The sequence below is a fragment of the Heptranchias perlo genome, chromosome 4 (assembly GCF_035084215.1).
Source record: "Heptranchias perlo isolate sHepPer1 chromosome 4, sHepPer1.hap1, whole genome shotgun sequence".
Taxonomy (NCBI): Eukaryota; Metazoa; Chordata; class Chondrichthyes; order Hexanchiformes; family Hexanchidae; genus Heptranchias; species Heptranchias perlo.
The window spans coordinates 82,253,916-82,280,349 of NC_090328.1; the positions used below are offsets into that span (position 1 = coordinate 82,253,916).

Below are 26,434 nucleotides of genomic sequence, written 5' to 3' on the forward strand. Positions count from 1 at the left end.
GGCTCATTACATATTTGTGGCAAGCTGCAGACCAGGATTGTGCCTGCCTATGTGAGTTTGCTGTTAGCAGTAAATAATGCACAGCTACGGCCCTTGAAGATTGCAGCTCCTAATTAAAGGGGCAGATTAATCGTTACTGGGCAAAGAGAAAGAGAAATGGATCCAGAAAGAAGAAAATGAGTTCCATTCTCCTTTGCATATTTAAGAGTCCTCTGAAATGAAGTGCAGCAAAAGGAAGTTTCTTCTTTGGCATCCCGGGACACCTCTTCTAATAGGAAATGTGGTGGCTACTTGGCAGGAAATGGATGTCAGGGTAATTGCAGTCTCTAGAATTCAGAGGACATGGAGGCAGATGAGGAAAAAGATTAATAGCTTCTGGAAGAATGCCAAGATAAGGCTAGCCAACATTGCAATATATTGAGTAAAGTATGCAGGAAACTAAAGATTTCCTCTCACTTTGTTACACCCTGACTGATGCTGCATGCTAAGGCCTAACAAAAATGCTCGATCCAAGCTTCATTTGCATTCTTATACTGAAGCAGGTCACACTTTATTGCTGCCATTTCATATTGCAACTGTTGTCACTTGATCGGTTAGGAAAAGTGTCCCTACAAAGCAAGCCTGCCACCTAAACTGTCTGATTCATGTTCATTTATTCACACACAAGCTGCTCTGCAGGTTGGCAACTTGGTTTGATCCATTTTTGCACTCTTCAAGCATCCAACAATTCAGCACTACTTCTGCTTGTAGGACAAGCAAGGCTTAACAGAAGGGAACAGAGGTCTCACTCAGTTCAGACTCTTCAGTTAGTATGAGCAGACCATGCTGTACACAATAGCACCTGAGAACATAGAGAGAGAAGGCCATGGTGAAGCTGGAGAATTCCAAGAAAATCAGGGCATGTACCACCCTATTCTTGTTAGTAACCTCCCCTTACGCATTAACGCATTTACTCCCATAGAACCATAGTAGTTTTACATCATAGGAGATGGCCATTCAGTCCAGTGTGTCTGGGATGGCTCTTGGCTAGAGCAATTCAAAACTAATGTCACTGCCCTACTCCCTTCCCAAAGCTCTGTATCTTCCTCGGCTTAAAATATTTATCCAATTTTCCCTTGAGATGTAATGGTCTCTGCCTCAACTACTCCCCTTTGGCAAAGCACTCCATGCTCTAACAGTTTTCTGCATAAAGACATTTTTCCTAAAATCTCTCCTCAATCTATTAGCAGTAACAATTCCTTCAACTGTTATGGTACATGTCATTAACATCTCATGGTACCTTGAGTTCTGCTCCTTTTTTTGCAGACCAATTTTTTTCTAGTTAACTTTAATACCTGTTCCACATCTTCCTCTAGCATATCTACCTCCCCAATCCCATCATTACTTGTTAAAAAATATAAAATAATCTACATTAGAAGCTTATTTTCAATATTCTACCTGGAGCAACTAAAAATCTGGCAGCAAAAATTCTTGGGCAATAACCTCCAAAAATAACCTGACAAAGTGGCAGTAGAACACCACCATAAACTAATCTAAAGATAAATTACACTTTCAAACACTGTTCTTTAAAAGCAATGAAAATACTGTCAGCCTCATTTTAAACATCTAAACTCAAAGCCACAGCACATTCTAGGTGAGAATCATGGGAAATTGCACCTAAGCTAATTATGCATATTATTACAATATAATATTAGAACAAATGTTTCCTACATTACAATCAAAAGTGCTTCATTGATTGTAAAGTACTTTGGGACATCCTGAGGTTATGAAAGGTACTATATAAATGCAAGTCTTTCCTTTCTTTCAACAAGTAGTCGTAAGAGCCAAGTTTGCAAGCAGTGCAAAATGGGAAAGATCTACCTACATGGATCCGCATCCAATTTTTCAATCCACCGATGCCAGCTCCATTCTAGTACTACAAGTAATGACCAGAAAATTTCCACTTTAATGCCAACTTTTGTTTTTGAGAAGGTATGTTGAGAAGGTATCTTGAAAAATGATTCAGAGAATACATGATCCAGGTTTTTAAAATGTTGAAGGGTAGGAGCAAAACAGGCGTTTAACTTTGACTGCAGGTGCAAAATTAGAGAGAGGAGTATAAAATTCACAAACTTCAAATAAAACAGGAGGTTAGAAGGATTTTTCAACCATGTATCCACAACTCTGAAGCCAGATTTCCAAACAAAGCAGTTAGTGCTTTCTCAGTCAACAATTTTGATGTATCACTCAATTGTAAAGCATTTTTATTTACGTAACACTGCAACTACTGGTTGGGATCCAATTATTCCTTTGATCTTCCAATGATTAACCACTAACAGCACTGTAGCATTCAGTGGTATATACATTAGGGTAATGCTGCAGCATCTTACTGTACATCAATGCAACAGCAGATGGCCGATATCCAAAACCTGATTTAATTCTCATTAGTGCACTTCCTACAAGTACAATGAAGTATAAGTTGTGAAAGAATAATTTAGTTCACATGTCCAGCAGCATAAACTGTAATTTCACAAAGATTGCCATGTTCCATCACTAATGCTTGTAAAGTTTGCTTCACCTAAAGGCCTTCACATTTTAACAAAAGCGTCAATTGGCCGCACATTACAGAAACTGCCGATTTTCATTTCCATTTTAATGAAAGAAAGGAAGAGGGGGTGGGAGGAGCACAAGAGAGGGAGCGAAAGGAAGGAAGGGGGGGGTGGGGGGGGGCCACAAGAGAGGAAGCGAAAGGAAGGCAGGGGAACATAGGAACAGGAGTAGGCCATTCAGCCCCTCGTGCCTGCTCCGCCATTTGATAAGATCATGGCTGATCTGTGATCTAGCTCCATATACCTGGGGGTGGGGGCCACAAGAGAAGGCGGGGGGGGGGCCCGAGAGAAGGCAAGGGGGTGGGGGGAGTTCAAGAGAAGGCAAGGGGGTGGGGAGACAAAGAGGGAGAGAGAGAGAGAGAGAGAGACCAAGACCGAGCGCGAGAGCAAGAGCGAGAAAGTTAACGATGGGAGCGAGATGGTAGGAACGGGAGGAGCTAGTGAAATAGTGAAGGGTAGAGAAGCACAAGTGATTGGGGAGGGGAAGAAAAGGATGCCACTGAAAGTCACATTTTCCCTGCAACCCCATCCAAAGTGCAGTCTATAAGCCTTTGGGGGCTCTGTTTCCCACCGCATCACCTCGCACCCAAAAGAAAAAAAAGAGAAAAAAAAGAGGACAGTGATAGAAGCAAAAATAATTAAGGGAGACAAGCAAAAGAGAAGAAAAAGACAGACAGAAGCAGAACAAGAGAATCAGCAACATAAAGGCACTGAAGAGAGATAAGAGTGTGACCATATTCTCCAACTTGCCCTGTGCAATGTCACAGGAGATTGACTAGTATAAAAAAGAAATGATGTGGAGATGCCGGTGATGGACTGGGGTTGACAATTGTAAACAATTTTACAACACCAAGTTATAGTCCAACAATTTTATTTTAAAATCCACAAGCTTTCGGAGGCTTCCTCCTCCCTCAGGTGAATGTGGAAATGAAATCCTCGAACCTATCGCATTTATAAATCACAGAACAATGCCTGGTGATTACAGATAGTCTTTTCAACTGCCCGTTGCCAAGGCAACCAAAGTGTTCAGACAAATAGGTGTTACCTTCCGGATGTTTCTATGTTTCTGCCTCTCGCGCTTTGTTTTTTTTTAATTGGCATCTCCACATCTGTTTTTTTTAGTTCTGGCCGTTTGTATATCCGGTGGCCCTGTAGGTAACACCTATCTGTCTGAACACTTTGGTTGCCTTGGCAACAGGCAGTTGAAAAGACTATCTGTAATCACGAGGTATTGTTCTGTGATTTATAAATGCGATAGGTTCGAGGATTTCATTTCCATGTTCACCTGAGGAAGGAGGAAGCCTCCGAAAGCTTGTGGATTTTAAAATAAAATTGTTGGACTATAACTTTGTGTTGTAAAATTGTTTACAAATAAAAAAGAAAGTCACTGTGTACGGGTCATTTAAACCTTACTCACCACAACTATTAAATTGAATGTGATCAGGGATGTGATAAATTTTAAAACAATGCACCACTAACAATTTTTTCCATTTGGTAACACATTCAAAGTCAACTAACGGAACTGTTTATAATTTGGAGTAATTTCTAAAGAATATTGAAATAACAATTCCTTTCTCTCCACAGTAGGGCTGAAAATTAGTTTCACCCAAGTAGATTTGCTTATGTTTATAAGCCCCTACTTTGCGGTCAGGAAGTCAGGACTGCACCTGCCTGTGGTATGGGTGGCCCTGCCAATAGCGACGAGGACTGGCCTTGTACTTTTCTCCCTCCTCCTCTGCTACTGAGACAGCATGAGCCTCCTCCTCACCCTGCTGTATGCTTACTCCTCTATGTTGCATGTATATGCAGTAGAATGTGATTAATTTGGTCACATTTATTGGCCTATAAAGAAGCATCAACTTGTCTGAATTGTCCAAACAGCAGAATCTTTGCTTTGCTTTGGTATCCCAGTGTTGTGCTATACCATAATTCTGTTGTATTTACATTTCATTAGCTTTCGGGAATGCGCAGTGAAATTATCACCATTGCTGCAGAGGATAATCCAAGTCGTCCAACAACAGTCGTTCAAGTCCATTTAAGACTACAAATAATGTGAGCACATAAATTGCCACATAACATTGGCATTATGAGTGCTCTCTGGACAATGGGCATTTACTTGCATTACCGTGTTTCTATGGTAAGACATCACCTGAATGTTAATTGAACAGAAGCCCTTTCTGTTTATGTAGGCAATAGTGTTGATAAGAGGAGCCCTGATAGCCACACGAGGTACTGGCAATCCTGCCACCTGATTGAAGTTTTGTGTCTCGTCTAGCTGTTGACTCCTTTCCACAAGGGAAATGATGACGGTGTTGTCCTTTGCAAACATAGGTTGATGCATTTATGCAGACTGGGTGATCTGACAGACGTCTCCTGCGATGACTTGGAAAGGAGTTAATAGCAGAAAAGCTTAATACTGTAGTAACCTTCACAGAGGCAGTAAGAGCTGTCCCTGTAGTAAAAGTTGTCAGGTCTAACTGGAGCTGTTGACATTGCTAAATGGCTGCCTCTCTGGTGAAACAGAGGCAATGAACAGTCTCCTCTGACATACCCAGGTAGGAGCTCAAGGAGTAAACAACAATACTGAGGCACTTGATGTCCTTATGCGGAAATCACACCCACTATAGCAACAGAAACAAATGCAGGGAGCACAATGCATCAAAAAGTATCTATATTTTACGAATCCAACTTCAGACCAGTGGATTAATCACACACCGATCTTATATGGGTGACACAAGTGCTGGGAGTAGTGCTCACCCAAAGAATGTGAAGTTCAGCATGGGACCTAACGAATCAAATTTACTTGTTGCCATTTTTTTTGCCACAAAATGGAGTATGTTGCAAATCAGGAGCATAGGTCTTTATGCCCACAATCATCCTCAGCGAGGCTCTGTTGGCAGCACCAAGCTTCACAAAATCAAAGCTATGAAATTCAGAAGATTGGGTGGCACTGTGGATTAAGCACACTGTCACTTTCACTTCTGAATCTAGTTCAGACTGCTGGGATAAAAGGCTTAACATCTGGCTGTTGTTCTGGCCAACATTCTCCCCCAATCATTCATTTCATTTGCTGTTTCTGGGGCCTTGCTATATGCAATTGGCTGCCGCATTTACCCACACAACAGTGACTGCACTTTAATAATAATTCATTGGCTGTGATGTCCTGACAAAGTGCCACTTGAATGCAAGTTCTTTATTTTCCCTTCTAAGTTGTAAAAGTCCTAAGTTTTTCAACTCAGTTGTAAGTGTGCCTCATTCCTCAACAGAAAAATTGTCCATTTTTGTCAAGAGGTTCAGGTGAAATCATAAACCATGAGTTTAAGCTTAAGTAGTTTATGGTGTCATCTGAACCTTGACTGTGTAAAAGCCATTGATAAGCTCCCAAATACAATGATTTAATTTCTCAGAGCATAACTCCTGGTGATTCACCAGAGTTTCTCATCTCCATTTTCAATGTGTCAAGCATTTGTACCAAATTATCCCACAGCATAATTTCAGGGCCAAAATATTTTTTCCTCAAGTTTTAACAAGAGACTGCTTGCACTCAAACTAGGAAGTGCAGAAGCAAGCAAGTAAGTCAGATATTGCCAGCTTTGGGAAATGTGTAAATATCAGTTATGAGCAATTTTGTAGAGTGTGGTGTGAAGCAGATTCAAGTGGGTACAACGATTGTAGACATACAAATTACAACCAGTTTCAGATCACACATGCAGAATGTTTGTGGTCAGGTTCTCAGGGAGAATGACAGATGTATATAAGATATTCACAGGTAAATAGAGAAAAGGCTAAGCAGCCAAAGTTCTTTTGAGGCTGTTCATAGTTTTAATCCTTTTCATAAGGGTACAGAGTCTCCAAAGACAGTTATTCTCTCTCAGTTTGCATCCTTTTACAAGAGGACTGATTTTAGAAAGGGACCTAAACAAAAGAGCACTCTTCAAAAACAATTACAGATAGCTCATTCATCAAATCTAACAGAGCTCAGTTACATTAAACAGTTCCAGTAAAGATGCGGATATCCGTTTCTCATCCAATCAAAACCTCTCTGTTTATTACTATCAAGTTCTTGCATTCTATTTAGTTGAACTGCTTGACTTTAGCTGGATAACAAATTCCATCCACCCGCCTTGGATCCATATCCCTTAATACCACTGGCTAGCAAAAATCTATTGATCTAGAATTTAAAATTAACAGTTGAGCGAGCATCTACTGCGTTTTGTGGGAGTGTGTTCCAAGCTTCTACCACCCTTTGTGTGAAGTGTTTCCTAACTTCTCTCCTGAATGGTCCGGCTCTGATTTTAAGATTATGTCCCCTTGTCCGAGACTCCCCCACCAGCGGAAAAAGTTTCTCCCTATCTACCCTATCAATTCCTTTCAAAATCCTAAAAACCTCAATCAAATCACCCCTTGACCTTGAATATTCCAGGGAATACAAGCCTAGTTTATGTAATCTCTCCTCATAATCTAACAGTTGGAGCCCAGTGACATTCTGGTGAATCTGCGCTGCACTCCTTCCAAAGCATGAATAGATAATCGGGCATACATTGCCCAGGGTTTCAATGCTGTATCTAAGGCTTCTCCACATAAAATGTAAGCTCTGGTTTCTCCTTCACTATGATTTGTTATGCAGCTGTCTAACTATAGTAGTGGCACACTATATATAGTAAGGGTTTATATCAATGACAACATACCTATCTTGCTTTGCTAGTTCAGTGTTGAAACAAGATCTAAAATGCACAACAGTTCACCTGGACAAGCAAATATTTTGTACGACAATAAACAAACAAGAGCAATTTTGAGATGTAGTACCACAAGTACACATTTTGAATTTCTGTTTCCTACAAATCTCTTTTTTCCATTGCTATTGCAACTGACAATCTTAGTTTCAACACATATTTTTATTACAATATATAGATAGAAGCACTTTCTTTTAAATGTGTTTTGGTTAATTTTTGTGGCCAAAGCCAGATGTCACGTTCTGGGATTTTTTTTCTTCTTCATGGAAAGAATTTGGGTATGAGTTATCTTCAAGAAACGCATTTTAAAACAAAGTGAATTTGTACAGGATTTTTTTTTAAAAACACAAGCTGCAGCACTGAGACAGAGGGAGGTTTGATATGTTAATAAGCCAACTATCCTTACTTATCTGCAATGATCAGGGATATGAAGCAATTCGCTATCTCCCAACAAAACAGCCACATTTATTATGGTGGGTTTAATTCTATTCACGTGAGCCCTGATTGAGGTGTCTCCTGAGAATATACTCTTAAGAAAGGTGGCAACCAGTTCGATTGAGATATCTAATGGCGAATCCCTGAATACTCAAGAGTCAAGCAGAAATGACACACTAGGGCAGTCAGGTTTTAAATAGGAGACTGCAAGGTGAAGGCCTGGAATTGAAAGCCAAAATGCAAGAGGTTCACTTTTTGCAGTTAGAAGCTGTCCAGAAAGAAAGGTAATACCAAAAACAAGTCAGCCCACAAAAGGGACCAAAAACAAATCAGCCTGCATGGTTTATTATTTTTTCTCATTTTTCAAAGAGAGAAGAGTGTGAAGAAAGTGGGATTTGGTTTAACTGATATTATGTTCACTTGCTGTCTGCAAAATAAAGCAGCTTAACGATTCACATCAAGCTACATGTCACGAAACCATTTCTCAAATGCACATTGATAAGATTGAAGAAGCGCATAGGAGAGCAAGTTCAAAAGATTCAATAACCAATTCAGATCATAAGGCGGTCCAATTGTTATACCCTGGATTACACTATTGTATAATTAGATATTAGGTAGTATGGACACACTTCTGAACATAAAATGCTTGGAACACTTAAAGTGACCAACATTGATGTACCAAAGAGATTATCGAAGGCAGACCCAAAACTTGTAATACTAAGCATAAACTGGTCAATTGCAGACTAGAGCTTCCTCTATCCTGGGCACTGGCCACACTGCAATGTGAACTGCTGACCTCATGGTATAACTCAAAATCAGCTAATTTAAATTAATTCTATGCACTAAGGCTTAGCGCCTGACATGCTGAAAGTGCATTATTGAAGAAGCCATATTACGGGGTGCAATCTGGCAGCCCTTTAGAGCTGCTGGGAAAAGCGAAAGGTTTGCAATCATTTAAAGATAAAGTGACAATACTGGGAGGAAAATCTTTTAATTTAACCCAGCAAGATAAGATTGCCCAACTGTACCACATGCCAGGTCGGGAGGACAAGATTATATGCTCCAAAATGTTGCTGTCAACCTGTCCCACATGTACCGCTCACCCATGCCAAGCCATCACACAACCTTAACAGCTCTTTAACTGCATATCATACATACCCATGCTTCAGCTGGGCACACATTCAACCAACCTCCAATGGAAATCCTTGCCACTCCCTCATGTTCCAAAGGGATTCACACATCAAACCGCCATCAGAAATATGGTCAGTTACGAACAACCAGGATGCGTTTCAGATGGGCTTATGGCATTCAGCATTGACCTCTTGTACTTTGGGAAATGCAAAAAAGCACCTGTGTCATGCTGTTCCTGGGTACGGTAGCATAATGGTTATGTTACTGCACTAGTAATCCAGAGGCCTGAAATAATAATCTGGAGTCATGAGTTCAAATCCCGCCACGGCAGCTGGGGAATTTAAATTCAATTAATTAAATAAAATCTGGAATTTTTTAAAAATAGTATCAGTAATGATGGCCATGAAACTACCGGATTGTCATAAAAACCCATCTGGTTCACTAATGTCCTTTAGGGAAAGAAACCTGCCGTCCTTACCTGGTCTGGCCTATATATGACTCCAGACCCACAGCAATATGGTTGATTCTTAACTGCCCTCTGAAATGGCCGAGCAAGCCACTCAGTTGTACAATCTCGCTACGAAAAGTCACAATAAGAATAAAACCGGACGGACCACCCGGCAAAGGCAAACCAAGCCCAGTCGACCCTGCAAAGTCCTCCTCACTAACATCTGGGGATTTGTGCCAAAATTGGGAGCGCTGCCCCACAGACTAGTCAAGCAACAGCCTAACAGCCATACTCTCAGAATCATACCTTTCAGCCAACATCCCAGACTCTTCCATCACCATCCCTGGGTATGTCCTGTCCCACCAGCAGGTCAGATCGACCAGAGGGCCGGACAGTGATATACAATCAGGAGGGAGTGGCCCTGGGAGTCCTCAACATTGACTCCGGACCCCATGAAATCTCATGGCATCAGGTCAAAAATGGGCAAGGAAACTCCTGATTACCACCTACCGTCCTCCCTCAGCTGATGAATCAGTCCTCCTCCATGTTAAGCACCACTTGAAGGAAGCACTGAGGGTAGCAAAGGCACAGAAAGTACCCTGGGTGGGGGACTTAAATGTCCATCAAGAGTGGCTCGATAGCACCACTACTGACCAAGCTGGGCGAGTCCATAAGGACACAGCTGCCAGACTGGGCCTGCGGCAGGCGGTGAGTGAACCAACACGAGGGAATAACCTACTTGACCTCGTCCTCACCAATCAACCTGTCACGATGAATCTGTCCACGACAGTATTGGTAGGAGTGACCACCGCACAGTCCTCGTGGAGACAAAGGCCCGTCTTCGCACTGAGGACACCATCCAACGTGCTGTGTGGTACTATCACCGTGCTAAATGGGATAGATAAAGAACAGATATAGCAGCTCAAAACTGAGCATCCATGAGGCACTGTGGGCCAGCAGCAGCAGCAGAATTGTATTCCACCACAATCTGTAACCTCATGGCCCGGCATATTCCTCACTCTACCATTATCAACAAGCCAGGGGATCAACCCTGGTTCAATGAGGAGTATAGAAGAGCATGCCAGGAGTATAGAAGAGCATGCCAGGAGTATAGAAGAGCATGCCAGGAGCAGCACCAGGCATACCTAAAAATGAGGTGCCAACCTGGTGAAGCTACAACTCAGGACTACATGCATGCTAAACAGCGGAAGCAACACGCTATAGACAGAGCTAGGCGATTCTACAACCAACGGATCAAATCAAAGCCGTTAAGAGGTAAAAGTACACTTCACCCAATTCTACGGACATTTTTGAGCGGCTTCCTCCCTAACCCTTCTTTATAACCTGTTTTTGCATTCCTCACAAATAACAATGTTTAAACCTAGAAAAAGCCCATAACATAAGAGGGACAAAGAGAAAGTATGAGAATAGACTGGTGGCCGACATAAAAGGGAATCCAAAAGTCATCTACAGGCATATAAATAGTAAACGGGTAGTAAGAGGAGGGGTGGGGGCGGTTAGGGACCATAAAGGAGATCTACTCGTGGAGGCAAAGGTACTAAATGAGTACTTTGCATCTGTCTTTACCAAGGAAGAAGGTGCTGCCAGAGTCTCAGTAAAAGAAGATATAGTTGAGATACTGGATGGGTTAAAAATTGTTAGAGGAGGTACTAGAAAGGCTAGCTGTACTTAAAGTAGATAAGTCGCCCGGTCCAGATGGGATGCATCCTAGGTTGCTGAGGGAAGTACGGGTGGAAATCGCAGAGGTGGTGGCCCTAATCTTCCAAACATCCTCAGAAACAGGGGTGGTGCCAGAGGACTGGAGAATTGTGAATGTTACACCCTTGTTCAAAAAAGGGTGTAAGGATAAACCCAGCAACTATAGGCCAGTCAGATAACCTTGGTGGTGGGGGAAATTTTTAGAAATGATAATCTGGGACAGAATGGATTGATTAGGGAAAGCCAGCACAGATTTGTTAGAGGCAAATCATGTTTAACTAACCTGGTAGAATTTTTTGATGAGGTAAGAGAGGGTAGATGAGGGCAATGCAGTTGATGTGGTGTACATGGACTTTCAAAAGGCGTTTGATAAAGTACCGCGTGGTAGGCTTGTCATCAAGTTTGCGGCCCAAGGAATAAAGGGGGCTGTAGCAACATGGATATGGAATTGGCTAAGTGACAGGAAATAGAGTAGTGGTGAACGGTTGTTTTTCGGACTGGAGGGAGGTGTACAGTGGTGTTCCCCAGGGATCGGTGCTGGGACCACTGCTTTACTTGATATATATTAATGACTTGGACTTGGGTGTGAAGGGCACAATTTCAAAATTTGCAGATGACACAAAACTTGGAAGGGTAGTGAACAGTAAGGAGGATAGTGATAGACTTCAAGATGATATAGACAGGCTGGTGGCATGGGCAGTCACATGGCAGATGAAATTTAACTCAGAAAAATGCAAAGTGGTACAATTTGGTAGGAAGAACGAGGAGAAGCAATATAAACGAGAGGGCACAACTCTAAAAGGGGTACAGGAACAGAGAGATCTGGAGGTATATGTGCACAAATCATTGAAGGTGGCAGAACAGGTTGAGAAAGCGGTTAAAAAAGCATACAGGATCCTGGGCTTTATAAAGAGAGGCACAGAGATCAAAAGAAAGGAAATCATGATGAACCTTTATAAAACACTGGTTTGGCCACAGCTGGAGTATTGTGTCCAGTTCTGGGTACCGCACTTTAGGAAAGATGTGAAGGCCTTAGAGAAGGTGCAGAAAAGATTTACTAGAATGATTCCAGGGATGAGAGACATTAATTACGTGGATTGGCTGGAGAAGCTGGGGTTGTCTCCTTGGAGCAGAAAAGGTTGCGGGGAGATTTAATAAAGGTATTCAAAATTATGAAGGGTCTAGACACAGTAGAGAGAGAGAAACTGTTCCCATTGGAAACAATTTTACAACACCAAGTTATAGTCCAGCAATTTTATTTTAAATTCACAAGCTTTCGGAGGCTTCCTCCTTCCTCAGGTGAACGATGTGGAAATGAGGAAGGAGGAAGCCTCCGAAAGCTTGTGAATTTAAAATAAAATTGCTGGACTATAACTTAGTGTTGTAAAATTGTTTACAATTGTCAACCCCAGTCCATCACCGGCATCTCCACATCATGGTTCCCATTGGAAGAAGGGTCAAGAACCAGAGTATAGATTTAAAGTGATTGGCAAAAGAACCAAAGGTGACATGAGGAAAAACTTTTTTTTAATACAGCGAGTGGTTAGGATCTGGAATGCACTGCCTGAAAGGGTGGTGGCAGATTCAATCATGGCCTTCAAGAGGGAACTGGATAAGTACTTGAAAGGAAAAAATTTGTAGGGCTACGGGGATAGGGCAGGGGAGTGGGACAAGCTGGATTGCTCTTGCATAGAGTCAGCGTAGGCTCGATGGGCCGAATGGCCTCCTTCCGTGCTGTAACCTTTATATGATTCTATGATTCTAACTCATTCCAAACTCATTCTTTATGATACAAAATAAAGCAACTAATTTTTACCCTTAATTTAACTTGAGCTACTTCATGTTGACTGCATTTTTAGCAACTGAATGCAATTTACTAAATGTTGAAGTAAACAAAAGTAATAGCAATTTACAGTATATAAACATTTTGTAAACAGCTGGCCACTGCTTCAAACCACTTACCTTATGAGTGAAAGTTCAACCACAAGTAAGGCATATTTCCAAATACTTTATCTTCACTGTAGCAATAGTTAATTAGTCATCTTAGATCACGACTTACCTAGCTCATTTATTAAACTTCTTGCTTTGGAAACAAAAGGACCAACTTCACTAGGATGCATTTTTGCTCTTTCCTTCAGATCAGCACCTGCAAAAAATTAATCTCATCAAATCAGACTGTACTCTTCATTTGAACAGAAGTCCTTAGTTTCACAAAATGACCACAAAAAATTACAAAACTAAGATATCACAATGATTCACTGTAAATCTGACACAGTTTGTGTATCTGTATTTAGAAGCATTGTGCAAGTAGAACATAACAATGCAGTTAATGGTCTACCCAAAATTTTTGCTTAACCTCACCATCCCAAGAGAACATAATTAAAATTTAAAATTAACCAATTTATAAATAAAACAAAATGCACATGGAGCATTATCCTCTTCATGAACTACCCCTCCCCGACACCCAAAAACTTTGTGGAGAGAAACATTCCTTTCCAACTTCTACACCTTTTTTGTATACAAAATACCTGCAAGATGCGGGAAGGACACAACTCAAAGCAATCTAAACTGTAAGTGCAACATAACTATTATTTTGTGTTTTATCACTCTGTAATGTGCTTTAATGTGGCTCATGCAAGGTACAGTTCCATGAGCATCAGCAGCTCTCCAGTATCTCTCACCCACATGGCCACTCAAATATCTATTAGGCTCTATACATAACCAATGCAAACGTATTCAATATTTGACATCAGTCATAGTTACTCTGTGGAAAAGCATTTTGAAATCATAGAATCACTGAATGATACAGCACAGAAGGATGCCATTTGGCCCATCGTGCCTGTGCCGGATATTTGAAAGAACTATCCAATTAGTCGCACTGCCCTGCTCTTTCCTCATAGCCCTGCAAATTTTTCCCCTTCAAGTATTTATCCAATTCCCTTTTGAAAGTTATTATTGAATTTGTTTCCTCCACCCTCTCAGGCAATGCATTCCAGATCATTACAATTCACTGTGTAATTTTTTTTTCCTCATGTCGTCTCTGGTTCTTTTGCCAATTACCTTAAATCTGTGTCCTCTCGTTACTGACTCTTCCGCCACTGGAAACAGTTTCTCCATATTTATTCTATCAAAACCCTTCACGATTTGAACCTCTATCAAATCTCTTATCCTTTTCTGTTCTAAGGGGAACAACCCCAGTTTCTCAAGTCTCTCCACATAACTGAAGTCCTGCATCCCTGGTGCCAGTCGAGTAAATCTCCTCTGCCCCCTCTTTAAGACCTTGACATCCTTCCTAAAGTGCGGTGCCCAGAATTGGCCACAATACACCAGCTGGGGATTAACCAGCGTTTTATAAAAGGTTCAGCATAACTTCCTTGTTTATGTACTCTACGCACCTATTTATAAAGCCAAGGATCCCGTATGCCTTTTTAACAGCCTTCTCAACTTGTCCTGCCACCTTCAAAGACTTGTGTACATCACCCCCCAGGTGTCTCTGTTCCTGCACCCCCTTTAAAATTGCACCATTTAATTTATATTGCCTCTCCTCGTTCTTACTACCAAAAATAATCACTTCACGCTTTTCTGCGTTAAATTTCACCTGCCATTTGTCTGCCCATTTCACCAATCTGTCTATGTCTTCCTGAAGACAGTTACTATCCTCCACATTGTTCACTACATTTCTGAGTTTCGTGTCATCTGCAAACTTTGAATTTATGCCCAGTATACCCAAGTCCAAGTCATTTATATATGTCAAAGAGCAGTGGTCACAACACCGACCCCTGGGGGACACCACTGCACACTTCCCTCCAGTAAGGGGTACGGTAGCATAGTGGTTATGTTGCTGTACTAGTAATCCAGAGGCCTGGATGAATAATCCAAAGTCATGAGTTCAAATCCTGCCACGGCAGCTGGGGAATTAAATTCAATGAATTAAATAATTAATTAAATAATTAAATAAATAAATAAATAAATAAATAAAAATCTGGAATTAAAACAAAGATTAGTGTCAGTAACGATGGCCATAAAATTGCTGGATTGGCGTAAAAACCCATCTGGTTTACGAATGTCCTTTAGGGAAGAAAACCTGCCGTCCTTACCTGTTCTGGCCTATATGTGACTCCAGACCCACAGCAATGTGGTTGATTCTTAATTGCCCTCTGAAATGGCCGAGCAAGCCACTCAGTTGTACAATCTCGCTACGAAAAGTCACAATAAGAATAAAACCGGACGGACCACCTAGCAGCGGACCACTAGGCACCGGACACGACAAAGGCAAACCAAGCCCAGTCGACCCTGCAAAGTCCTCCTCACTAACATCTGGGGACTTGTGCCAAGATTGGGAGAGCTGTCCCACAGACTAGTCAAGCAACAGCCTGACATAACCATACTCACAGAATCAACCTTTCAGCCAACATCCCAGACTCTTCCATCACCATCCCTGGGTATGTCCTGTCCCACCGGCAGGACAGACCAACCAGAGGTGGTGGTACAGTGATATACAGTCAGGAAGGAGTGGCCCTGGGGGTCCTCAACATTGACTCCGGACCCCATGAAATCTCATGGCATCAGGTCCAACATGTGCAAGGAAACCTCCTGCTGATTACCACCTATCGCCTTCCCTCAGCTGATGAATCAGTCCTCCTCCATGTTGAGCACCACTTGGAGGAAGCACTGAGGGTAGCAAGGGCACAGAATGCACTCTGGGTGGGGGACTTCAATGTCCATCACCAAGAGTGGCTTGGTACCACCACTACTGACCGAGCTGGCCGAGTCCTGAAGCACATAGCTGCTAGACTGGGCCTGCAGCAGGTGGTGAGCGAACCAATACAAGCGAAAAACTTACTTGACCTCGTCCTCACCAATCTACCTGTCGCAGATGTATCTGTCCATGAGTATTGGTAGGAGTGACCACCGCAGTCCTTGTGGAGATGAAGTCACCTCTTCACACTGAGGACACCATCCAACGTGTTGTGTGGCATTATTACCGTGCTAAATGGGATAGATTCAGAACAGATCTAGCAGCTCAAAACTGGGCATCCATGGGGCGCTGTGTGTCATCAGCAGCAGCAGAATTGTATTCCAGCACAATCTGTAACCTCATGGCCCATCATATTCCTCAATCTACCATTACCAACAAGCCAGGGGATCAACCCTGGTTCAATGAGGAGTGTAGAAGAGCATGACCAGGAGCAGCACCAGGGGTACCTAAAAATGAGGTGCTAACCTGGTGAAGCTACAACACAGGACTACATGCATGCTAAACAGCGGAAGCAACATGCTATAGACAGGGCTAAGCAATTCCACAACCAACGGATCAGATCAAAGCTCTGCAGTCCTGCCACATCCAGTCATGAATGGGGGTGGACAATTAAACAACTAATGGGAGGAGGCGGCTCTGTAAATATCCCCATCCTCAATGATGGCGCAGTCCAGCACGTGAGTGCAAAAGACAAGGCTGAAGCGTTTGCAACCATCTTCAGCCAGAAGTACCGAGAAGATGATCCATCTCGGCCTCCTCCCGATATCCCCACCATCACAGAACCCTGCCTTCAGTCAATTCGATTCACTCCACGTAATATCAAGAAACGGCTGAGTGCACTGGATACAACAAAGGCTATGTGCCCCGACAACACCCCGCTGTAGTGCTGAAGACTTGTGCTCCAGAACTAGCCGTGCCTCCAGCCAAGCTGTTCCAGTACCAGCTACAACACTGGCACCTACCCGACAATGTGGAAAATTGTCCAGGTATGCCCTGTCCACAAAAAAGCAGGACAAATCCAATCCGGCCAATTACTGCCCCAAATTATCAGTCTACTCTCAAAGTGATGGAAGGTGTCGTCAACAATGCTATCAAGCAGCACTTACTCACCAATAACCTGCTCACCGATGCTCAGTTTCGGTTCCGCCAGGACCACTCGGCTCCAGACCTCATTACAGCCTTGGTACAAACATGGACAAAAGAGCTGAATTCCAGAGGTGAAGTGAGAGTGACTGTCCTTGATATCAAGGCAGCATTTGACAAGTGTGGCACCAAGGAGCCCTAGTAAAATTGAAGTCAATGGGAATCAGGGGGGAAACTCTCTGGCTGGAGTCGTACCTAGCACAAAGGAAGATGGCAGTGGTTGTTGGAGGCCAATCATCTCAGCCCCAGGACATTGCTGCAGGAGTTCCTCAGGGCAGTGCCCTAGGCCCAACCATCTTCAGCTGCTTCATCAATGACCTTCCCTCCATCATAAGGTCAGAAATGGGGATGTCCGAGATGATTGCACAGTCTTCAGTTCCATTCCCAACCCCTCAGATAATGAAGCGGTCCGTGACCGAATGCAGCAAGACTTGGACAACATCCAGGCTTGGGCTGATAAATGGCAAGTAACATTCGCGCCAGACAAGTGCCAGGCAATGACCATCTCCAACAAGAGAGAATCTAACCACCTGCCCTTGACATTCAATGGCATTACCATTGCCGAATCCCCCATCATCAACATCCTGGGGGTCACCATTGACCAGAAACTTAACTGGACCAGCCATATAAATACTGTGGCTACAAGAGCAGGTCAGAGGCTGGGTATTCTGCGGCGAGTGACCCACCTCCTGACTCCCCAAAGCCTTTCCACCATCTACAAGGCACAAGTCAGGAGTGTGATGGAATACTCTCCACTTGCCTGGATAAGTGCAGCTCCAACAACACTCAAGAAGCTCGACACCATCCAGAACAAAGCAGTCCGCTTGATTGACACCCCATCCACCATCCTAAACGTTCACTCCCTCCACCACCGTCGCACAGTGGCTGCAGTGTGTACCATCCACAGGATGCACCGCAGCAACTCGCCAAGGCTTCTTCGACAGCACCTCCCAAACCCACAACCCCTATCCACCTAGAAGAACAAGGGCAACAGGCACATGGGAATATCACCACCTGCACGTTCCCCTCCAAGTCACACACCATCCAGACTTGGAAACATATCGTCGTTCCTTCAACATCGCTGGGTCAAAATCCTGGAACTCCCTACCCAACAGCACTGTGGAAGAACCTTCACCACACGGACTGCAGCGGTTCAAGAAGGCAGCTCACCACCATCTTCTCCAGGGCAATTAGGGATGGGCAATAAATGCCGGCCTTGCCAGCATCGCCCACATCCCATGAACGAATAAAAAAAGTCTGAAAAAAAGCCATTCACCACTACTCTCTGCTTTCTGTCCCTTAACCAATTTCCTATCCACGTAGCCACTGCTGCTTTAATCCCAGGGGCTCCAATTTTGCTAACGTCTATTATGTGGTACTTTATCAAACGCCTTTTGAAAGTCCATATGCACAACACCAACCGCACTACTTTCATCAACCCCTCTCCATTACTTCGGAGTAGGAGTAGGCCATTTAGTCCCTTGGGCCTGAATGAAATCATGGCTGATCTGTGACCTAACTCCATATACCCGCCTTAGCCTCATATCCCTTAATACCTTTGGTTAACAAAAATCTACGGATCTCAGATTTAAAATTAACAATTGAGCTCGCATCAACTGCCGTTTGTGGAAGAGAGTTCCAAACTTCTACCACCCTTTGCGTGTAGAAGCATTTCCTAACTTCACTCCTGCAAGAGCTGGCTCTAATTTTTAGGCCATGTCCCCTAGTCCTAGACTCCCCAACCAGTGGAAATAGTTTCTCTCCATATATCCTTAATATCTTGAAAACTTCGATCAAATCACCGCTTAATCTTCTGAATGCCAGGGAATACAACCCTAGTTTGTGTAATCGCTCCTTGTAATTTAAGGCTTGGAGTCCAGATATCATTCTAGTAAATCTACATTGCACTCCCTCCAAGGCCAATATATCCATCCTAAGGTGCAGTGTGTAGAACTGAACAGAACTCCAGGTGTGGTCTAAACAGGGCTTTGTACATCTGTAGCATAACCTCTACCCCTTTGTATTCTAGTCCTCTGGATCAAAAGGCCAGCATTCCTTTAGTCTTTTTGATTATTTTCTACACCTGTCCATGACATTTTAATGATCAATGTACATGGACCCCTCTAAGTCTCTTTGGACCACCACAGTTTTGTGCTTTTCACCATTTGGAAAGTACTCTGATCTATCCTTTTTAGGTCCAAAGTAGAAGACCTCACACTTACCTACATTGAAATCCATTTGCCACAGTTTTGCCCGTTTACTTAACCTATTAATATCTCTAGTTTTATGCTTCCAATGCTGCCTATATTTGTGATGTGGAGATGCCGGTGATGGACTGAGGTTGACAATTGTAAACAATTTTACAACACCAAGTTATAGTCCAACGATTTTATTTGAAATCTACAAGCTTTCGGAGGCTTCCTCCTTCCTCAGGTAAATGTCAGGAACTCCTCGAAGCCTACGCATTTATAAATCACAGAACAATACATGGTGATTACAGTCTGTAATCAAGTTATAGTCCAGCAACTCTACCTCAAGTGAATTTGAGGTAGAGTTGCTGGACTATAACTTGGTGTTGTAAAATTGTTTACAATTCTCTTTTTTTTGGGGGGTTTGTATATTCGGTGGCCTTTTTAGGTGACACCTTTCTGTCTGCTCACTGTGATTGCCTTGGCAACGGGCAGTAATCACCAGGCTTTGTTCTGTGATCTTAAAATGCAAAGGATTCGAAATTGTCTTTTCCACACTGCCTGAGGAAGGGGAAAGCCCCCGAAAGCTTGTGGGATTAAAAATAAAATCGTTGGACTATAACTTGGTGTTGTAAAATTGTTTACAATTCTTTAGTGAAGACAGCTGCAAAGTACTCATTTAGTACCTCAGCAATGCCCTCTGCCTCCACAAGATGATCTCTTTTTTGTTCCCTAATTGGCCCCACCCTTCTTTTGACTACCCTTTTACTATTTGTATGTTTATAAAAGACTTTTGGATGCCCTTTTACATTAGCCGCTAATCTATTCTCATACACTCTTTGTGCTGCTTGTTTCCTTTTTCAGTTCTCTGTACTTTCTGTATTCTGCTTTGTTCGCTACTGAATTATGAACCTAACATTTATCATAAACTCCTTTTTCTGTTTCATTTTAATCTCTATATCTTTAGTCATCCAGGAAGCTCTAGCTTTGGATGCCATTCCTTTTCCCCTCGTGGGAGTGTGTCTAGTCTGTATCCGAATCATCTCCTCTTTGAAGGCCTCCCATTGCTCATTTACTGTTTTACCTGCCAATCTTTGATTCCAATCCACATGGGCAAGATCCCTTTTCAACTCATTGAAATTAGCACTCCTCCAGTGTATTTTCACATTTGAATGTTCCTTGTCCATTTCCATAACTACTCTAAACCTAATGATATTGTGATGACTGTTTTCTAAATGCTCCTCCACTGAAACATGCTTCACTTGCCCTACTTCAATCCCCAGAACTAGATCCAGCACTGTTTCCTTCCTCATTGGGCTGGAAACATACTGATCAAGAAAGTTCTCTTGTACACATTTCAGAAATTCCTCCCCCTCTTTGCCCTTTACGCTGTTATTTTCCCAGTCTATATTAGGATAATTGAAGTCCCCCATTATCACTGCTCTATAGTTCTTGCATCTTTCTGCAATTTGCCTGCAAATCTACTCTTTTACTTCCTTCCCACGATTTGGTGACCTATCATATACACCCAGCAGCGTAATAGCTCCTCTATTGTTCCTTAATTCTAACCAAATAGATTCGGTCTTTGACCCAAGTACATCATCCTTTTCCAGTGCTGTAACAATATCTTTGATCCATACTGCCAACACCCCCCACCCTCCTTTTTTCCTTCCCTATCTTTCCTGAATACACTGCAGCCAGGAATACTAAGTGCCCATTCCTCCCCTTGTTTGAGCCAGATCTCCATTATTGCCACTACATCATAATTCCATGTGGCTATTTGTGCCTGCAGTCAGTCATTCTTATTTACCACACTCAGTGTACTTACACACATGCACTCCAAATCCATCTTAGTCTGCATCACATTTCCTCCTTGTCCGATCCCTCCTACTTTTGAACGACTCTTCATTCTAATGCTGTTCGTCTCTCCCAGTCCTCTGTGCACCTTTTATCTCCTCTCTAATGCTTCATCCTCGTGCCCCACCCCTGCCGAAATTAGTTTAAACCCTCCCCCACACCACTAATTAACCTCACTGCAAGGACTTCGGTCCCAGCTCTGTTGAGGTGCAACCCGTCCATCTTGTACAGGTCCCTCCTGCCCCAGGAATCTGAAGCCCTCCCTCCTGCACCATTGCTCCAGCCCCGCATTTAACTGTCTTATCTTACTATTCCTATAGTCAGTAGCACGTGGCACTGGGAGTAATCCAGAGATTACTACCTTTGAGGTCCTGCTTTTTAAACTTCCTCCCTATCTCCTGAAAATCTGACTGCAGGTGTTTCTGACTCTAGTTATGGTGTTTCGCAATAAAGAGTGAAAAGAATGGTTCAATCATCACCGTTTCATCCTTTTCACATCTTTGCTTGAGACAGCATTAGTTATGTCTCGAATTGCTTTTACTATAACAAGCATTATTTTTTTTTAATGAAATACTATAATGTGTCAACAGTTTCAGTCACATTCATAAGCCTACAACTCTCATCTAAAAGATGAGAACTTCCAAGCTATTTACTTATTCCATTAACTTTTTTTTTAGCAACATGCATAAAGGGACATTTCTCTTATAAATGGTATTCTAGATGCATTCAGAGAATTATATACAGAATAACAAATCTATGTGCTCAGCATTTAACAAGAGTGTAACTCAAACTGAACGGTTCTGGTGACCTTAAACTATAAAAACAGGTAGTTTGAATTTCATTTGGTATTCTTAGTATGTTGACTCAGTCATTACTTCTTGTTACAGTTTATAACAAGAAATAGTGGTGGAGCTCCTGTTTAACCAGCATTGTAGCTGCTATATATTTTATTCTTCAGCATATTTCATGGTTTTACTCTTTTCATGCTCCATGTTACTCCCTAGCTTAAAAAACAAGCAGGTGGACTGCCATTTGGCCTTTGCCTCTGCAGCTGAATTCACCCACAACAAAATATGCAAGAGTGGCCCAAAATAACATGCCATCAGACCAAAAAAGTGTTTGGAATCATGGGCAATAACTCGGGTCCTACTACCCCAGAAATTGTAGGAATTTAAAACACAGAAGCCATTCGACCCATCATGCCTGTGCTAGCTATATGGCCTGTACTAGCTATCTGAAAGAGGTGTTCATTTAGTCCCACTTCCCTGACCTTCGCCCATACTCTATTTTTTTTTCTTTTTCAACTATTTACCCACTTCCCTTATAAAGGCGATTACGGGTTCTGCTTCCACTGCTATTTGTGGTAGGGTATTCCATGTCCTAACAATCATCTGAATAAAAGAATCCCTCTTCATTAAAACAATTCTCTTAATCTCCCTTTATTCTTTGAGATGATCTTAAATTTATGCCCTGTAGCTACCAACTCACCACCAGTGGAAATAGTTTTTTTCCCAATTTACCTTATCAAAGCTCCTCATAATTTTGAACAACTCTATCAGATTTTTTCTGCTCTAATGAAGTCTTTCCTCATAGCTGATGCCTGTTGTGCAAGAATCTTATGCTTGTTGTGAAAATACTCAAGTTTAATATTTTTATCAGACAGAAATTCCATTTGGTATGTAAAGCAACATAGAGGTGGTTGAACTTTCTTTTCACCATGTTACAACTAAACAAGTTTTTTTTGGTAGTTATAATAGTAAAATGTGACAAGACATTAATTTATTTTGTTGTAATTAGACTGTGTATATTATAAATTGATATCAGCTTAAGTGTGCTAGCTACGTCATCCTAATTATTTAAGATAATAGATGGTTTGCAGTAAATTTTGAGCAGCTCTGATGAAATCATAAACCACAAGAGTGAAACTTCAATAGGTTACAAGCATCAGTAGAATCCCAAGGCTGAATTATAGCCTTGAAAACACTACCAACGACTTGTTCTTTTGTTTTTGTCAGAGTTATAATAAAGAAACTATTTAGCTTATATTACTGTGTGATGTTTGGTCTTAAATCCAGAATACAAGGCATCTCATGCAAATCACTACTGAAAAGAACACACATGCTCTTGAAGTGATTGCATCCACCATCAATGTATAATGTTAAGGGGGGGGGGGAATCAATATTAAAAGCATATATTAAATAAAATTATGAAAAGTTAAAACTATCCAATCTAAAATTTAAAGATAATCCAATCTCAAGGTTTAAATGGTGTTCACATGGCAATTCAGCTCCACTGTCACTATTTGTGACCTTATTTGAACATCTCAATCAAACTGCAGTCTTTGAACCCACTCCCTGATGTCTCATACAGTATTTTATAAGTATTAAATGCCACTGACCCCATTATTTCTCTGTAAGAGGTCAAGTGCAGTTAGTAGAGTAAACAACTGGATAAGAATGTGACAGACTGCACCAAAAATGTGTCAGCCTTGTCTGCCGTGGTACATTTTTATTTTTGCATTTACCACCATCGTAATGCAGATCTAGGATCATTAGTATTAAATCAACAAAATTGGAAAGTAAGGTATGATGAATGACAGTTACCACAAAACATAGATTTATATATTTAAATGTTCTTTCTCTACAAGATTAGTGCTGTAGAAAGCTTACAGCTGCAATTACCAAAAATACATTATAAAAATCAGAATTTATTCACTTGCATCTATCTAGGATTGAGAACTAAAACATAGTGTTCCAAATGATATTGGCTTCATCACTGACTCTAGATCCTAGCAATGACAGAACCAGAACTAGTATCACATAAGCAATTTTAGTATTTCTCACTGGCAGAGGACCCATGTGCTAACAGTCAGTCAGTCAGTCAGTGACATTGCACAGGCACACTAATGCACTGCATCACCAAGCCTGGACAGATTAATTCCTTTTACCATTACGGCCACCTTTACTTTGAAAAGTTTGTAGATGAACCAAGACCTATTCAAAGTGTTAGTTTGTCATCCTAAATGCTGTCTCAATCTTTGCATTCAAATCAAGATTATATTAGAACAATTTGTTTTTCCCAGAAACATCATCATTAGTTCCACAATACTTGAGCAGAAAGCACACCATAAAGAATAAAAACTGGATTACTGTGGTAGAGACTGGCATGATTGCAACAATAGGAGTTGAACAATCCAGCCCACTAGTAGGATTGTTCATTCCATATGACATCATTTCCTTTTTAGAGCGCGAGTTGGGCACAGTATGATTAGAATAATTAGTTATTTTCAACCTGGTCAAGTGTGTCTCCTTCCCCTACAGCTGTTGCTTATTGCAGCTGGCTGCTTTGAAATTAATTTAAGTAATAATGCATATCTTTCCAACCTGCTGCCTTATATGATGCAGTGCAGTGTTGACTTGCACTGTATTCTGTTACATAATGCTTTATCCAATCTATTAAGCGACTCCACGCACAGTAATGCAACACTCAGCTCAGATCCTTACAGATTTAAACGATGTGAGGAATCTTAGGTACTTCAATATGGAACTGCTAACCTTTTGCAGAGTTTTATCATAATCACTTGTTACTATTTTGACAGCTTAGGAAACAAAACTCCTCATTTATATTGCATAATGTGGTACAAAACCATTATAAATCATTTCTAACAATTTTTTTCTAACAGAACCATTTCCAATAGAAATTATTTTCAGGTAATCAGAGTATATTTCAATGACAAACCGTCTGATACTCCATGAATGGAAAGACATTTTCAATATTAAAATAATTAAGAAAAATCCCACAGCACTGAACTTAAAGTGTAAAGTACATTTTTCAAATTCTATTATCAGTAGATGTTTGAAGACAACCAGTACTGTACTATACATATTGTACAATGAGCAGATGTATACATTTTGAACAACAATAATACAAGTTCTACAATACACTAAACAATACCTACACTTAACCACTAAATAAACTGAAGAACTGCCCAAATTTACAAACATTTACACAAATGTGTAAACCTATTGGTATAGCATGTCAGGCCTGAAGTATCTACACAAAATATGGTAGATTTAATAAGAACTTGAAGCTCACTGACTCAACAAGTTGAAACTAAGGCCAACAGCATGACTGTTTTAAGAATGAAAAACATACAATCACAAGATGAGACAGGTTCAAATGGAGTGTACGTCAGTTTGTGAAGCACAAGATTAAGATTCCACAATGGAGCTAATGGATGCACAAAAAAAATTTCCATCCCCAACTTTTTTCATAAGCCAATACAAGGGTCTCTACTGAAGCCAATACAAGGGTCCCATCCACTAGATGGGGGTTAAATTGGTTAACCCCCGAAAACAGGCAAGGGAAATCACGGTGCATGATTAACCCGTGCCCGGTTATTAAGATGCAGGCAGGACATAACACTCACCAGCAGGAGGCCCAGATATTGGGAGAGGCTAACACCACTTAAAGGCAGCCTGCATCTCTTAAAGGGAAGGTGCAATGTGGCTGCAGGAAGTGGTAGAAGTCAATGGTGAGGTGAATTTGTGCTGCAATATTGTGAAGCATGGTGATGATGGGAACTCTGGAATTTTTAATGAGCAACAACTTGGCTGCTCAAAGTTTGCGGGACTCTTATATTTTGAAAATATAAGATACAGATTTGAACGGAGATCAGAAATCATACACGTAAAATACAGATGCAGGTCCCATCCTTATGTTTAAAAACAGTTGAGTTCCTTCAAAACACTGAATAAAGGTTGCTCAGCACTACATCCTCCATCACCAATCTACCAACAAACTCTTTCAATGAGATGCTTCATCGCACCCTCACGCATTACCCACTGTTGCAAGCTGCGCACCCACAACTCATAGGTCACACACAGGCAGCTATTCAACCATGACAGCCACATCACCCAAACATCTTGCAGGACACTCACCGACACACTTCCTGCTTTCTTGCAAGAGAAGGTGGCGTATAACAGGAGGCAGCAAGTGGCAGTGGCTCCATGGAAGATGAACCTCCTCTCTCAAGATGACAGCATTCCTAACCCACCCCTGCCACTCCACCAGTGCCCTTACTGTTGCCTGTCAGCTAGCCAGCCCACTCCCTGTAGAGTATTGAAACTTTATTATAAGAACATAGTAACAGGAGTAGGCCATTTAACCCCTCGAGCCTATTCCGCCATTCAATGAGATCATGGCTGATCTGTGACCTAACTCCATATACCTGCCTTAGCTCCAAAGTCACATCTATCCCTTTAAAATCAGTTGCACACTGATCAACCGCATAATCTCCCTAATTTTCATGCTGCGTTCGTTAAGTGCAAGTGCACAAATGCCTTTACCAACATGGCATCCTGTGCACGTCATGCCGGAAGTGCGTGTGCGCATCTCGGGCGCCATTTTGGGTCCTTAGGAGTCCACATAGC

At 41.8% G+C, this 26,434-nt stretch overlaps 1 protein-coding gene across 4 annotated transcripts in view; it reads right to left on the reverse strand.

The window, feature by feature from the left end:
- auh (AU RNA binding protein/enoyl-CoA hydratase) overlaps positions 1 to 26,434 on the reverse strand; it is a 248,056-nt gene that overhangs the window by 168,644 nt on the left and 52,978 nt on the right. For 3 of the 4 annotated variants that reach the window (XM_067983243.1, XM_067983241.1, XM_067983242.1), the window contains exon 4: positions 13,114 to 13,200. The exons of the other annotated variant lie outside the window; for it this stretch is intronic. In XM_067983243.1, the coding sequence (XP_067839344.1) occupies positions 13,114 to 13,200 (87 nt within the window). The remainder of the gene's footprint in view (positions 1 to 13,113; positions 13,201 to 26,434) is intronic. 4 annotated transcript variants of the gene reach the window in all.